The sequence below is a fragment of the Larus michahellis genome, chromosome 10, assembly GCF_964199755.1.
Source record: "Larus michahellis chromosome 10, bLarMic1.1, whole genome shotgun sequence".
Taxonomy (NCBI): domain Eukaryota; kingdom Metazoa; phylum Chordata; class Aves; order Charadriiformes; family Laridae; genus Larus; species Larus michahellis.
In genome coordinates, this window is record NC_133905.1 from 2,106,721 (window position 1) to 2,124,210 (window position 17,490).

At 38.3% G+C, this 17,490-nt stretch overlaps 1 protein-coding gene across 7 annotated transcripts in view; it reads right to left on the bottom strand.

The window, feature by feature from the left end:
* Positions 1–17,490, bottom strand: part of ARHGEF3 (Rho guanine nucleotide exchange factor 3) — a 136,438-nt gene that overhangs the window by 7,697 nt on the left and 111,251 nt on the right. For all 7 annotated transcript variants that reach the window (XR_012589354.1, XR_012589355.1, XM_074602904.1 and 4 more), the window contains 6 exons: positions 11,345–11,452; positions 4,315–4,485; positions 2,465–2,527; positions 2,045–2,141; positions 1,867–1,943; positions 115–372 (listed from right to left, as the gene is read on the bottom strand). Coding sequence is in view for 5 of the 7 variants with exons in the window: in XM_074602904.1 (XP_074459005.1) it covers positions 115–372; positions 1,867–1,943; positions 2,045–2,141; positions 2,465–2,527; positions 4,315–4,485; positions 11,345–11,452 (774 nt within the window). In the remaining 2 variants the exon portion in view is untranslated. The remainder of the gene's footprint in view (positions 1–114; positions 373–1,866; positions 1,944–2,044; positions 2,142–2,464; positions 2,528–4,314; positions 4,486–11,344; positions 11,453–17,490) is intronic.

Below are 17,490 nucleotides of genomic sequence, written 5' to 3' on the forward strand. Positions count from 1 at the left end.
CGGCCGCTCATGTAAGTTTTAGCACTTCCATATTTTATGAGATGTCCCTTAATTCATTAACAAGCTAAAAGTGCTATAATCTGCTAAAAAAACCCAAGCCCAACAGTAACTCACAGCTTCTTCAAGGTGCTGCTGATCTGGATGATCATTTGGTGTGTGTCTCAAAATTTCTCTGAGTAGCAATGGGTATTTAACCAAACGGCTTCTTGGGATGTCAAGGAAATTCCAAAGGTCCAATTTGCGACTAAAAGGAGACTCCAAGCAGCGCTGTAGGAAATCTTGCACTCTGTGATCTTGTTTCTTGTGATCCAATAGCGCTTTGGCTGCTACTTGATTGCTGCAGTAGCTATCGTAGGAGTTCAGGCATGGAAGCTGGGGAAAGGAATAAATTATTCTGCAGCTGAAACAAAGCACAGTTTGCTATATAGAAAATTCCAAGTGATTCAGGATGTCAGAACGCACGCTGAGAATCTTTTTTTCCTGGAGATTTATCCACAGTTTATTGATGATAATGTTTCCGACAAAGATGAGGTTTACAAGCATCCTCTGATACCTTGGTTCATCATTTAAATCATTTAGAAGCGCTAGCTCACCTCTCAGTTCCTAGAGATCTCCAATATTATTCCAAAGGCATTAAAAAAATCCATGACTTAAGGTTCAGCACTACTTAGTGCAGACAATAGTTGAAAACAGAAGTCTGATTTTAATTACGAATGGAAACAAAAGCCTAGGAATGAGTACTCCCAGACCTAACCTTTTTAGATAAGCAAATTTCTATCATCAAACTTCTATATTGCCCTCAAGAACCTTGACCAAACTGAGATGACAGAATTGTGCCTTAAATCTGAAAAAAAAACTCGCTTATGTGTTGATTAGAACAATGTATCCATTTACAAAAACTGCTGTATTAACACACAATATATGTAAAATCTTCAACAAAGGAAATTAGACTCGGACATATTTGGACCAAAGGAAGTTCACTGGTGTTCAAACACTCAGAAAATAAATATATTTAAAACTACTTTATGCAAATAAAAACAGATGTTTGTCACTTACAAGCTTATCACTAACTATTTGCCTTAGGTACTGGTAATGATCGTGTTTCTCATGCTTACAATAGGCCAGTGTTTCACACAGAGCTGCTAAATGTCTGTTATTACCTTAAAAATGTACCCTTTTTTCCCAGCTGAATTTCATTCCTTGCAGATACTTACAGATGTACTTTCCACATATCTAAATCCCTTTAAAAACAGCTCTTTTTTAATCTAACGAGCAATGTTAGCAACGAAGCTAACAAAAGCTGTTTTCAGTATTTATGTTGTTGGATGCTAGTGAAAGTGAACTTATTGACTTTTTCTTTTGTGGGGCAGCAATAGCGTCTCACTTGTATCCCTCTCTGCCTTATTTTAACAAACTTTTAGGAAAATTGGTATCTTTGACAGCACTAAAAACTACCTTGACTGGAACAGACTGACATTCAAAAATAAGGGTAGGGTGCCCTTATACAATGTGACTGTTCAAGCTTCATTTCCCTCGGCAACCAAAATACAAATGGGGGCAGATTTTTAAGTTATCTACATCAGAAAAACTCTAGTCTGACTTTTGATTTTTATTTAAAGCATATTAAATACTGCTCATCTCCTGAAAAGCAAAAGCTTTAAAAACAACATCCTAGTCTAAAATCTTTTCATGGAAAATACCTTGAAAGATAAAATATTCCACTACGTCTCTAAATAGTTGCCTTGAAAAGTCTTTGAGAATATATTTTTGACATGTTATGCTAGATATGGAAAGGAAATTGCCTCATCAAAACTATGTTGCAGCTCCAAACTAAAGTCTCAAAACGGATTAAAAACTCTGCCTTACCCAACCCACAAGGATATGGCCAACATGTTCTATTGATCCATCAGGTTTCCTGACTTCTTGAAGTCGTCGAAGAAGATCTGGTCACGATTAAAAAAAGGAAGAGAAACTTCACTTGATGAACCAGATGACTATAAATCTATGTCAATAGTAACGCAGACAAAGACTATTCCAGTTTTACCTTCATGTAGAGGAATTAGAGAGTCCAACGTTCCAAAAATTTGGTTCAGCTCTTGCTCTGTCATTATGGAAAGTTTAAGCATTGGGTCATGATAAGCCTGAAAAGAAAAAAGGGAGCTCTGTAATTCCTGTATCATTGGTAGTTGAAAAATTAGTGACAGCGTTTAAAGCTCCCTGTAAGTAAAACCAGCCTAATTGCTGTGAATACTTTGAAGTTTCATAACCATATCTTAAACTACCAAGTTCATATTAAAAAAAAAAAAAGCAGCACATTTAAGTGTTTCAGAAAGAATGGGAAAATAGAAATATGTTTTGGGTTTTTTCCCCTCTTACTGTCTTAGCAATTATAAAAAGCAAGGATTATTTTAAAAGTTATATGAACCAATTAATATTGCTTGTTGCTTTTTCTTTTTTAATATACCTTTTTTGCTAACTTCAGATCTTCTATCAAGTCTTCTTCTCCCTGGGAAAGTTCAAAGATAGCCTGTGAAGAGAGACACAAATATTATAAAATAATCTTTATTTAATCTGTACTCAATTCCTTGCGTTGATGTTATACTCTGAATAGCTGTCTTCATACCATGCAGCAGAATTTCTCTGCTAAATCTAACTGCAGAAATAAAATAAGGCTTTATTCCATAGCTACAGAATCATGCGCAGTCTTTTTAAACCAGAGCTATATCAGATTGCTCATAAAATGCTTATCTGAAATAGCCACCGAATTAATTTTTTTCAAACAGATGTGTTTCCAAATGAGGGAGCTATCTTCAGTGTGATATTTTGACTAAACTATATCTTAACTGTTTATACATCTATTTGCATAGGAGTTTGTTGTGTTCCATTTTAACACGTGCAGCAGTAAAAGTTCCAGTAAGTCACTCCAGCGAGTGGTCTAGTAAGTAAAAGACAGATCTTCTTTAAAACATTTCTTTGGTAGTGAGCACTTTTATTTCGGTACCAGTTCATTTTTTTGTTATGAAGGCTGAGCCCTACTTAACTGTCGTCCGATGTTAAGTTACTTCTCTTGAAGCAGATTTGAGACTGTAAAGCTAGTAGATTAAAAATAGCCACTACCCTAATACAGTGTCTTATCAAAATAATATTGTATTTACTTATTGCATGATTTCATTCTTAAGTGGGGTACGACAGAAGTTAACAATGTTTTGGTCAGCTGGAATTACTGACTTTACAGTCAAGGCTTTCAACCTGCATAAATCACGGAAGAACATTCGCAGCTAGTGCAGATTCTCGTAGCCTGACAATATGCGTGCGCGGAAGGCTTCCCACAGTGTGAGTTAAGTGCCAGTGAGGCACGGAAGCGGTTCAGATATCCTGTTGAGGCATGCGGTATAAGAACCAACATAAAGCAGAACCCTCATGCAAAACTTCCTGGAATACAGCTCATTTATGTGGGCTCTGTGACAGGTCCTGGCTTCTGATCCAAGGCAGTAATGACTGTTACGCTGTGCAAACAGTTTCTACGGTTTATTTTTCAATAAGCTGCCTTTGAAGTTCTCAATTTTAAAAGTTATTTCCTATTAATTCTTGTACAATGTTAAAATCTGCACAAGAAATGCTTGATGTTGCTGTTGTTTGATTTATGACTCGGTCTCTGAAATACTCTCAGAGAGATTGTTATAAACTGTTGATACAGCTAGAAATTTCTGTAGAAGAAAAAGTTTCTTGATTCCATGGAAGCTCTGTCATTGTCTGTAACATGAACTATTTAGAATTTGTCATGTACGACCCATTAAAACCACTGATGTACTCCTTTTTTTGTTTTGGAAGATAAATCTTTTGATCAATATTTCATCTTTCTAGCACTGAAAACTTCCTGAAAGACACTCTTTTCCAACAAGAGAAATGATTATGTATTTCTGCGTGTACGTAGCACCTGTTCCTGAAATAGCATGCTCATCTATCATTACTAGAACAACAAACTGAAACACCAGAATATCAACCATCACCATAGAAAGCGTCACACAGAACACGTACACACATGCAGCCAGTCACAGTACAATATATCTTAGTAACTTCACATTTCTTAAGGAAATACCATGAGCTGATTTTAGAAAAGAATATATTCATCTGATATAGCTTGAATTATAAGGACTAGGGATGGAATTCTGCTTCTAGTGGAGGTGGTGACATTCTGTTTAATTTCAGGAAAGCTTCAAGTGCCACACCAATGCCTACTAGCATTCCTCAACTCCATGCTTTAAAAATTACTTTTGAACACGAAATTTATGGTTAAAAAAAAAAAAATTATACCTCTTGACGCTTGATTTCTTTAGATGTAAGCATGTGATTGACACAAACATCAAAGGTCTCACTCCACAGTTTACTGTCTCTCCGCTTTGTGTTAGCAGGGGGCATATTTCGAGACCATGGTCGTGCACTGAAGAGATCTGGGCGACTCTCACTGCGGAAACTGATAGAACGCTAGAAATGCATAGAAGAATAGTTTTTACTGTTAGAAGAGTTTCACATTACACATTTCTTTCCTAAGCAAATAATATACATAGTTTAGTACAACAAACATTATCTAATTAGTTTTTACTGTGACTTAATAGCAATGTTTAGTACTAGGAATGTAAGAGAAACTCCATTTTTATAAAAGGCCAGTACTTCCATTCCTGCGGGGAACTACGTCTATGTCCCGTTCTCAGCAATTTTGAAACTATACAATTTGTTCATATACCATGCAACAAGAATGAACTACAGAGATAACGGCAGACTGGTACAACACACTAACATAACTGATCAAATACGAAGTTTCGATTCAGTAAACAGACAGGAATTATTCATGCGTTACACATCTGCCTCATTAGATCCCTAATACTTAAAAATAAAGAAATAATGCAAACTTTAAAGACAAAACTAGTATGAATACTTTTTTGGTCAATTTTAGAAGAAAGATTCAATTGTTACACAGAAACTCTGGAAAGTTAGGACAGCAAAATCCAGTAGATAAACCCATCCTGTGTGCGAACTGAAAGTCAAGAGAACTGTTGGGTTTTTGTTTATTTTTGGGGGGTGGGTTTGTTCGAAGATGTCTGTACTGTACCTCGAGGATATCAGGTGAAAGGATGCATTACATCAAACACATATTAATGGTTTAAGAAAAAAAACTGTTTTCTTAGTTGGGCAGAAAGAGGGTTCATAAAGCGAGACTGTCCTTCAAAACCTTTCCTCTTACCTTAATAACTCTCTTGCTACCTGATGGTAATACTTTTTTTTTTTTTTTAACTGTCAGAGTCATGAAAGACTTGGTTGGTATAACCATTCCAGATATGTCCATAAGCCGGATTAAATAATTAGTGCCATAATGCTCTAACTGAACAAACTGGTTTTGATACATGAAGTAGTCCTTTCAACTGGTAACATCCTGTCTGTTCAGATGGATAACGAGATCAAGAAACTAATTCACACAGAAAGGTGTGAAATGGATATCTGGCTGAAAAGAGAAGAACAATCACATTATCTTTAAGGAAAAGGCATGTCAATATTCAGATTTTGATGTTTATGACAAGCAACAAGCCAGATTCTTTTCACACCACCTGCTCCTACTTATTTCTTAGCATTTGAAGAAATGTGTTAAGCAATCAGTGCTAGTAGACAGAGAACTGTGAAATACCTGTATTATGTTCTACTCTTGTACAATCTTTATTAATATTTCTGGAGCCTCTAAACTGTGATGATGTGTACCAGCATCTCTGTATCTATTATGTGGTCCGGTCTTAAACTTCAATAAAAACAAGTCCAATTTTAAGTGAGACCTGAGAGTTCTATTTGCCTGTAGACTCTTAGAAAGAGTTCAGGCTACAGATGGATACTTTATGCTCTCACTGCCCTATTTTAAAAAGACTCCTTTCTTGCTTCCTTAAAATAAGAGGCTTCTTTTTGAGACCCTACCTCTGAAATGCCTCAAGTATTTCACATTGTTGAAATAATCTACATTTTTGTTGTTCTTTAAAACCTGCCTTACATAACACAATTGTCTTTCAATTGCCTTGGGTAAGAATATTTAAAACAAAATAAATTCTCTTCATTTCCAGGTTGAAAGCAGCATGTACAAAGTACAATATTTGAAATTCCCCTCTGAAGATAATAGCCCAGGAAATGCAAGCAGTGCCTATAAATACAGTATGTTTTTAAAGTACCTGAAGACATATTACATAAATAAAAACTATGCCTTTTAACAGAAGCCATTTTAAGCCCTACTTGGAATTGACAAAACCTCTAAAAATAAACACAGACACACAGGTATACCAACCTTCCAAAACTTTGCAAGGCAGGTGCTAGTCTTCCTTCAAGAGTTAAGAAGATAAAGAAACACACGTGAAATTACATGCTTAATTTACGTTTGTTATTATGATGAATCATGGAACCCATTGTTTTCACATGCAAATGGCAAGACTAGGGAAAAGAGGCAGACTGTTGCATCCACAAATCACCAACCATGAGAATGCAGCCAAGCAGAACACTTGTCATTCCATGACCCAAGGTGGAATGCCCCTTTCCATGCATTCCCATACGCATTCTCCAGTATAAAGCTCCTTTGTTTGTCGTGGTGTTCTCTTAAAGGAATGTTTTATGTTGAATGAAGAAGGTACTTACAATGAATAGCCCCAGACAGACTGATTATAAAGGTAAATGCCTTATTCTTGAAACCTTTTAACAATGTCATATCTTGTGTTATAAAATGGCATGCACCTGTAACAGCAAACTGAAACTACACAGCGCTTTGAGAAAAGTAAGCTTTTACATCCACTGACAGTAATGTTTCTTTACGCTGCATGAGGATGCTTGATACTATTCTCTACAGCCCTACGCTGTCCTCTGTTGGGCAGAAAGGGCACAAAAAGGCTGAAAGACTCAAAAGGAAACCAAACTCCCCAAAATCCTGCTTGCTTGCTTAGCATCTTTGCTACCTGGACACAGTAAGTATATATTTAATTGATTTCTCTCATACATCAGCCTTTTAATTAACCCTACAAAATGTACCTTGCTTAATATTAATAAGGAACATTGGATTGAGGGTATTTATTAGTGGAAAGGGAAAGAAATGTTTTGAGGTGTTAGCAACAAGGACAAATTTCACTTCAAGAAGAGCGATTTCTTTGCCTGGCACATTTCCTTCTTTTATACATGGCAAAGGCAAAACCACTGACTGACTTATCCTGGGGCGCTGAAGTCTAGTTAGGCCAGGAATCACATACTTCAGTGGGGAATCCAAGCTTATTTTAACATATTATCCTCTCCTTTGCATACACATTGCAGAAATTGGCTTGTAAAGCTATGAAGAGACAAACTAACACATTACCAGGGAAATACTATTTAATGCTAAATTTAATACTTTGTCACTTGAGAGTCAAGCATACTTGAATCGTCAACGCTGCAACAGACAAGAACAGAAATGAGATGTAAACCTGATATACAAGCCTAATTAAAGAAATCCCCAAATAAACACTAAATTATTTCAATAAAACTCTCTCATAGTTTAAGATAAATGTACATCAGTTTAACCATCTCGATTCTACTACTTTACCCTTTTTTTTATTTTTGCAAATAAACAGACCTATTTCAGTTTAGCGTAATAGAGCTGAACTGAAGTTCTACCAGAAATTTTTAAAAACACTTTTAAAGGTATTTAAAAACAAGTTTAACGGTAGTATCTTTGGTCAGTACTTGCCATAAAGGAAAAAAAAAAACTGTCATGTGATAGAATCCCTTGAAAGAACTGTAGGAATGTCAAAACAGCATTTCTACATCTCTTCTTTTAAAGATATTTTCCTAGTTTCTAGCTTCCTCAAAAACATGTCCAGCATACTGGTTAAAAATTAAACCCATCTGGGATTATTAAAATTTTCATATAGTTCCAAAAACTAAAGAGGCTGGGGAAGGATCCAGCCGCAACCCCTGATTTTGTTTACTGTATTTATCTGACCGCAGTAGCTTTCCCTGGCTGTTACAGGACTGTTACTATGAAGGGTCAATGTGTTACTGATGTGAATTCATGCAATTAACAAACCTTAATTTCAACTGCAGTAAAGCAAACAGCCCCATGTACAGGGATACAGTCACTACAGATCAAAGTCCTAGCATTCAGAACCGATGTTAAAAAGTTTTCTTCTTAAGGATTTCTAGAAACTACCTGTATCCTAAGATAGATAAAAATAATTTGGACTCCCTACTTAAATTCAAGACACACTGATGAAAACCGAAGTTGCAGAGGAAGCTAGCCAGACTTTAATTTGTCTCTTCAGCATCAGCTGGAGTTCTTTTTCTAATCCTGTTTTCAGCTTTTAAGCCGAACAGCACAGCTGTGAATAAGACCAAGCAGAAACAAAGAGATCATCATAATTGTTAGTCTAGCTGGATGCAGACTGAAAATACAGCTATGGAATAAAGTGGTTTTCCAGGTGGATAAACAAATAAGAATACCTGCTTAGCATTTGGTATCCTGCAGATATACATACAGACTGTCAGAGATTAAGCTAACAGCATTACGTTAGTCTACAGTGCTCTATGTGACAGAAACAAGAGTGACTACAAATAGCCAAAAAAAAAAAAAAAAAAAAAAAAAACAGAAAGAAAGCTGAAAAGACTTTACACTACTTGGAGTCCTTGTGGAAGAGTACTGACAATAATGTGGAAAATTATAATAAAGTTAAGAAGACAAAAAAAAAAAAAATCAAATACCTCTATAATCAATAGAATATGGAAAACATGACAAGTTGCTAAGAACACAGCTTAAAAGACACAACACAGATCCCAGACACAGAGGTGTTTCTCTTCAGCCTGCACGCAGGAAGTCCATTTATATAAAGCAGAAGTTACATGTATAGAGGATAGGAAAATTATGCACAATAAACTTTTCTTTTTTCCTCTTACAGGTATCTTCCATTCAGAAAGAATATGTAAGCAGGTTTCTTTGAAATGCCATAAAGGAAACTCGGAATTTTCTAATTCCTTTTATTGCTGCTGTTTGAGTGGTCTTTTTGGATGGATGTTCTGTTGGCTTTGTTTTGTTTTCTTCCAGGGGAAGAAGTTGTTTTGGATGTTGTGGTGATGATAGTAGTTTTCTTCATTTTACAGATACAGAACATCTAGCAGCAATGCAAGAAGAAACACGGGGTTTGACTGAAATAACTGAACGATAATGATACATAAAAGTTCATCCAGTAAGAAAAATCAACACTTTTTTCTTTCTACAGGTATTACACCATGAAAAAAAATAATCCTTCTATACTACTACACAGGGCACAGCGAGAGCTATGTCAGTACATAATAAAGTAAAAAAGCTATATATGCTTTCCAGAATGTTTCTAAGTAATTCCAAATGGGGCACCCGAGCACAAGAAGGTCAGTCTTTTTTTATCCTGTTCTATTGCTGCTGACAAAATCAGATAAGAAGTCAATTTACAGCCAGCCATGAAGGCAGTTGCATGAAGCCGTGAGAGACATCACCAGCATTCATCACTTGCAAATGGATTCACACGTAGGATTTGGAGAACATACAGGTTGATTTCTCATCGCAGCTCCTTCAGGAACCTAGTTACTTAGAGGAGATGGTATGAATAACATCACTGGTTAATCTGCTTAGAAGCAGACAGTTAATTAAACTATATTCTTATAATCAGTATGAACAGAGCAAGACAGAAATGCTTGCAACAGTAGGACTTGCAACAAAGCCACTGTTTTCTCTCCTATTTTTCTCAAAATTTGCCCTGAAACACATTTATGTAGCTCTGACCTCGGGAAGCTGCTGCTACGTGCATGAAAGGACAGTTTGTTTCGGATAATCTAAATCAAACGTTACTAAACACAATATTGTACTGGACAACGCAGACTCAGAGGGCACATTCACTACAGAACGACAGCACAGGTACGTAAATGAGGACAACAGCTGTCTAAGGCTGTGAAAAGGGAAGTACCGTGCTCAGAAGCAGTTTAGCCAAAAATTAATTCACTTTCCACACTCCTCACAACTGGAACTAATGTAGTCCTTTCAGAGCCGGGCCAATTTTTTCCTGGAGGCAGACTATGGAGGAGATTTATACACCCCAGGGAACAGAGGCATCTCTGCTCCAGTCACGCTATAATACACCTTCTGGATCACACCCAGACTGAGGGGAGTGCAGCCATTTTGCCGTTCCTCCAACCCACACGTGCGGCTTTTGTATGCAGATGTCTGCACTTTCAAAATCGTAGGGACCGAACACAGGAAAACCGACGTTAAAGAAACCCTATAGTATCTGTTTTCTAGATAGCTACCACTACTGAAAAATAGGGTTCTTTCCCATGACTTTTTATTTACTTGTCACAAGACTCCTAGCTCTAAGGTTTCTTTCTTTCCTCCTTGAGATTAACAGATTTCAGTAAGGCTCTAATTAAGTTGATTTTTTGATTAACTAATATTTTTAATACATTCCAGATATTTTTATATTTCCTCTCATGAAAGAAGTCAGGCTTGCTAAATAATTTTCTTCAGATCTCATACACGCCTCCTTACCCAAACTGTTTTAAAGAGGAAACAGTGCGGCCTGCTAGGCCGGAGCCCAGCTGTACTGCAGCTCCGACAGTTGTCCCCTCGTGATCACCCTGAGCACTTCAGCACCCAAATGTTCTGCAGTTTCTAAGTCTGAAGGCACAAATTCCTTATCAATTAAAGTTCCACTAGTCTCTAAGTATGTTAAATATTACGTGCCTAATCTATAACATAGAAACTGCAATTACAAAATTCTTTAATTTCTTAAATGCATTTAAGATTTGCTTAACCTTTATTAATTTTCATCATCAGCTTTGGAAAATGACTTTTTTTCCAATTGTTCACTAAGTCTTTTGTTTAGGCAAGGTCAAAGTTCACTACACAGAAGGAAATTTAGCAGTCCTACCCGACTAACTATACCAAAAATAACATTTTCAAAGTAACCAACCCAAATTAATAGAAAGTGTCATGGAAAATTCTGTTCATCAAATTTAAAAAGAAATCATAATGCTTTAGTATAACAAGTTTTATATGCAACAGGTGCAATAGTTTTCTTACTGGTAGTTAAAAAACATCAATTATCTGTACAAAGAAGTGGGTTTTTTGAGGTGAGAGTTCTGAGTTTTTAAGTCGAGTGACTCTGTAGTTGTAAGTTGCTTAAACCTCTTTGGCACGTTACAACGGTGGGTGTGCGCACACGTACGCGTGGTTCACATTCCCATGCTAACCCTAGGAGGAACGGCGAGTATGTATGCATTCCCCTCGTAGCAGCGCAGTTTAATGCAGCAGTGCATTTCTTGGGATTACCTGCAGTGTCTGGCTGAACCGCTTCAGCGGAGTGGCCCGCACCGGAGGAATGAGACTCGCTAGTGATGTGACTCTGGAAAGCGGCTTGACCCGTTTGTTACTGGGCTCCTGTAGTAGGGGAGGAGGAAAAAGGAAAGGAAAAAAATAAATGGGGGCAGCGTGAGCATAATCAGATAAACACTGCTACCAGTTTTGCTGATTTTCCTAAGAGAGCATTTGTAAAAAGCAAGTTTGTAAACCTTGTACATAATTGGGCTAGTAAAAAAAAATTAGCAGTTTTAAACACTGACAATGACAGATTACTCTCGGCTGGTACATACAGATCCTGCGAACAGCTGAAAAATGTAATCATGCACAAGCTGGCATGGCTGGGAGCAGGGGAAGGGAGAAAGGTAAAGAAAAGCAAAATCATTTTATTATATTAACTTTCACATAAAAATAATTCTATTTGTTTCTTTGCCTCTGGCACTGTCAGCTATTCAGTTAAAAGTATTTTATTCCAGAAAACATAATTTAGACAGAAATCTCTAACTGTAATTGTCCTTTGAGTGCATGCTCCTATGGAAATACTTATATATACAGGCAAACACATTAATAATATGTTTACATATATTAATTTTTGCATTAAAAAGGAAAATTAAACAAATCTACCACAAAGCATTCAATTACATACTTTTCATATATACTTTTAACAGCACTTATAGTAATACGTAACCACTTCAATACAACATGCCAATTGACCTGCAGATTAAAAAAAAAAGGCATTAACAGAAATCGTTACGACAAGGAAAGAGTGATTACAAATACAGAAAAATAGAACAGTTACCCTTGGCTTCCTAACCTCCATCTGACATTTAATGGATCTTGAACAGCACATGCAAAACCCAACTTTTGACAGAAAAAGAGCCGAACCTTCCAAGCGAAGTTAAAAACCCCATCCAACACCATATTTCAAGGACATCCTAAAGCAGTTCATCTTTCTTTTTCAGCCATGCTTATAAAGTTTGTGTAGGCTTGCTATGCCTCCATTTCCTAGACATAGCTTTAAGAAAATAAAGCATGCTGATTGTCCTTTTGTTCAGAAATCCAAATCCTTCTGGAAGTAACGCAGATTTGCCATCCTTCCTGATACCAAAAAATAATAAATTTCATCAGCGATGATCATCATCTGTGTTACTGGCACAAAAAATTCTCTTCCATTAGTACAGCAACAGAGGAAAGGTGAGAAGCAGCTACATATTTAATTTACTTCTCAGCAGGCAGACCTGGAAATCCATAAATGCTGGCTGAGATGAGGGACAAAGTGTTTAACCCTCTAGCAAAAATAATGTATTCAATCACACATGAAACCTGCCATTAAAGAATTTTAGCAGCCTAAATCGAGTTACATCCTTATCTGTCTTCACCGTTGCACTGCTATTCATATTCCTTCCTTTTCAGCAACCAGGTCTTTGACACAGGAGTATTTTTGAAGGAGTATTTTTTTTACGTCATTGCAGCACCACTAGCATACTTATCTACAGCATCACCATCCCCACCCCCCAAAAAAGATGAATAATCTTTGAGATTCCACTGTAATTCTTCTCTAACTGGTGGCTCGGCCATTAGCTGTTTCTTTTTTATTATAATTATTCAGAATGCCAGTCCTAGTGCACAAATAATATCCCATGGCAGACCCTGCTTGTTATGAATTGTGCTGCACTGCAGTGAAAGGACATGAAGTCCCAGACAGTCGGGCAGTGCTATGCCAGCAGCACAGCTTTTGCTACCAGCTCTACCTTAGCAGCAAGATACCCTAGGCATAAATATCACACCCTGAATGCAAAATCTGGAAATCAAGACTGTATGGACTTTCCAGAAGACAGGGAGAGGGGGATTAAGATTAATAGAAAAGATTTCTCCTGCACGTGTAGGGTCCTGCACCAAGGAAGGAATAACCCCATGCACCAGTAGAGGTTAGGGGTTGACCTGCTGGAGAGCAGCTCTGCAGGGAGGGAACTGGAGTTCTGGTGGACAAGTTGCCCGTGAGCCAGCAATGTGCCCTTGTGGCCAAGAAGGCCGATGGTCTCCTGGGGCGCATTCAAAAGAGCATGGGCAGCAGGTCGAAGGAGGTCATCCTCACCCTCTACTCTGCCCTGGTGAGGCCACATCTGGAGTACTGTGTCCGGTTCTAGGCCCCCCCGTTCAAGAAGGACAGGGAACTGCTGGAGAGAGTCCAGCAGAGGGCTACAGAGATGATCAAGGGACTGGGGCATCTCTCTTATGAGGAAAGGCTGAGACGCCTGGGTCTGTTTAGCCTGGAGAAGGGAAGACCGAGAGGGGATCTCATCGATGTTAATAATATCTAAAGGGTGGGTGTCAAGAGGATGGGGCCAGACTCTTTTCAGTGGTGCCCAGGGACAGGACAAGAGGCAACGTACACAAGCTGGAACACAGGAAATTCCATCTGAACAGAAGGAAAAACTTCTTTGCTGTGAGGGTGGCAGAGCCCCGGCTCAGGCTGCCCAGAGAGGTGGGGGAGTCTCCGTCTCTGGAGACATCCCAAACCCGCCTGGATGCGTTCCTGTGCCGCCTGCTCTGGGTGACCCTGCTCTGGCAGACCCTGCTCTGGCAAGGGGTTGGACTGGGTGATCTCCAGAGGTCCCTTTCCCCCCACCATTCTGTCATTCTTATAACTTTGCTGGTATGTATATGTTCTCTGGTCGAAAGACAAAACTCATGCAAAAAAGCCACAAATTTGATGTATACAACAGCGGAGCCATATCTTGCTTGAAAGTTAAATGCTCCCCATACTCTTACAGACTTTATAGACACACATTGTGATCTATTCACAATTTTACAGTCTTCCAGTTTTAACTTAGAACAAAACTAAGTCCAGAAGCCCTTGGACAATTTTCTGAGGAGTCTACTGACAGCAAATGAAACCACAAAAGAAGTAAATCTGCATTTCACTGCATCTCTGCAGCATTTCACTTGAGTGCATTGCAAAAAACTTTTAACTTCCTGAGTTCTGTTTAAAACTAAGTAAGGAACACCAAGTCAGTCTATCCTTGTTTGAATACTTCCAAACACTGTGTATGTCACTGCAGCTGAAGTTTATTAATTACTACTCAAGGCCTGCAAGCACTCAGACCAGGACCTAATTTGCTCTGACGAGCGGGGCACATAAACTTCAGGCAGCTGTGAAAATTGATGCCCAGCGTTGAATAACCTTGTAGAAAATCAGCCTGACTGAAAAGAATTGAAATCACCTTCTTTCTCCTGGAGAGTGACAGGAAGCAAAAAAAAGAAATATGATTTCCCTTTCATGACGTCAGGCAGCCCAAGGCTCTCCAAAACTTGTGCTGTCTCCTAGCCAAGGATGCCTACAGTTCCAGGGGGAGCAGAGTAGAGTTTCAGTCACCATCAAAAAACATTACGCTCTTCTAGAGCTTCTTGTTGTAAGCCACCAGGGGTCAGAACTTCTCCCAGTAGTCAAAGGAAAGTTAGATAATGGGTTGTGAAGGTATGCCTGCAGAGGTCCTACTCCTTCTGTCTCAACATCCCATTTTGTCTTCCTCATGTAGCGTATCATATTCTGATCTCAGACTGAAAAACCTGATCAGAATTCCAAACAGCTAAAATATGTACTTCAAATTAGGAATTTGATCTCATTAAAAGAGATGAGCATTATTACAGGATTCTCTCCAATGGAATTATTTGAGATAATGAATCAATAATTTCAGAAGTCTAAGACTTTACATCTTTACCAATTAGGACTGCAAGTAAATCTTGTTAATCAGACATCCTTAATTACAGTGAAAGCTTTCTGAATAGTTCTAATGGGATTTTCACCCCACATTAGAAACAGTCTGTTAGGTTAAGATAACCAGCTGGAAGTGAAAACTCATCAAACCTCAGCGTTCCAGGCATCATCTCTCTCTCGGAGAAGTCTAACAATAAGAACAATCAGCCCTGAGTCACGCCCTCCACTGTGGAATAATAAAGTTTGTTCAGGTAGGCTTTGACTGTGCAATGAACATGTAGCATTACCGGAGGAATTGTGAAACTATAAGATAGTAATACTGAAACTTAGACATTTCATCACGGTATTTCTGCTGCACGGGCTACATCCATTCTGCCTCTAGCTCCCCTCTCAACAATACCCTCCCTCCTCAGGCTGTGCTGCCTCTCCACGTCAGCACCACAGAGAAGCTGAACAAACTACTGAGGCCAATGATCTGGACAGGGAAAAATTCCAGTCAAGTGCATAAAAAAGTAAGTTTTAAACAGATGGTTATTTTCCTCACCAAGGGCTCTGTTCTTCACAACCAACAGATCAAATGGAAAGAGGAGAGTGCGTGAACTGTTCTGCATTACCCAGAGACACTGACCAGAATCTGCACTTGCACATTAGTCCAATAAGATCACGGAGCTGCATTCCAGATGCTGCTTCCCAAGCCTCTTCTTTTGCTTTTTGTTGGTTTTTTTTGTTGTTGTGGTTTGTTGTTTGGTTTTTTTTTAAGAATACACTGCTTGTGGTTAGGAATTCCTAGTACATTTGTTCATGATTTTACTAATTTGTCTCTGAAAAATCTCTGTTTTTCCAGTTAACCAGGGGTCCCGCAACCATAAAAATCTAAGCACATGGGAACGCAGAACTGTGTGATTCCTGTGTCTGTCCAGCATGAAGAGGCTCCAGTGAGGACAGATCGTCCAGGCAGAATGAACATCAGATTCCAGGTCTGTACCTCTGAGTGTGCTCAGAAGACTCAAAGCTACCCAAAGTCATCGCTCCTCCTGCTCCCCCTCCCAGTTCAGGGACCTTAGGAGCAGATGGGATTGAGAGACAGGATTTAGTGGCTGGATCGAGTTGCAACAACCATCACCTGTCCAGCCTGGGAACCGGGCCAAGTGAGGACACAAAAAAATTCAAGAGTTACAGTGTTTTGCCTGACCTTCGAAAGTTGTTGTTATTATTAGTATTAAAAAATAATTTCAGAGTTTTGAAATAAAACAAAGTGTTAGACTGCATTTTCTGAGTCAGGAAGACGTGACGAAACAATATGTGAAGTAAGTTAGAAAACAAAAGATCCAGACTACATTTTGGCAGGGTTTCCAAAATGTGGAGCTGGTATATGTGAACAAGTAATGTTAATCTGACAGGGCTTTAAATTTGATATAAGGCTAAATAAAGCTGAGGGAAACATGAGTGCAGGAACTTCAAAGGCTGAACAGTCAAGTGAAGTCAAATTAATACCTGACTAGGCTAGAACAAAGAGCAGATGGCCTTCGGAGGGAGCTGTATATTGAACTCAAGATGACTTTGGTAACAGTTGAATTCAGAGACCAAAAAATTAAAGGTGGAAATACTGTGTGTATATATGCAGCCTGAAAGAGAACTCTTCAAACTGTGAACAAACTGATAAAACAAGTAAATCTGTGTCCAAAATCTGGATGGTTCTGGAAAGCATACAGTGGACATTTCAAACACCTACTACGTCCCTCTGAGACACTGTATTTTTATCATATACTTTTCCGGGGAATTCACAGGAAGAAAGATTTGAGTACTCACAATGGCATAATCACTGCTTACTACCGATTCTACACAGGAAACTATCAGATAAAAAGTTTCAAAGATGCCATGCCTCACCATTCTAATTTGGCGTGAAGGACACAGTGCTCTAGATTGCTTCTTCATTGTAATTTATTCTGTAGATCCTATATATACGTACAATTATATTTCTAGGATCTTCTACATATTAAACTCTAACCTAATGGTTTAGACTGCTGATTAAGAAAGGAAAGCTCTAGCTTATAATGTGTAACTCTCCAAAAATTAGTCTTCTGCTGTTGGACAGATGGGAAATGCGTACAGCAAGCAACTTCAGCTGCAGTGCTACCAGGAAGCCATCCTCTTCTGAGTAACTTCTGCCAACTCCCTCTTCAGTAAAATTTAAGTCTTTTTGCCTTGCGTAACTGAATGAGATGTTGCTTTATAAAACTGTGATATGGTCATTTCAAAACGACAACATCTGGGCAAAAAGATAATTTTTATATCATTATTTTTGGCTCCAATACATATAGATTACCATTTAAAAGCCTGAATCTCAGCATACAGCGCCCGCTCCTGGGGCAAGCTAAGCATTCAACAGCCACAGAATTAA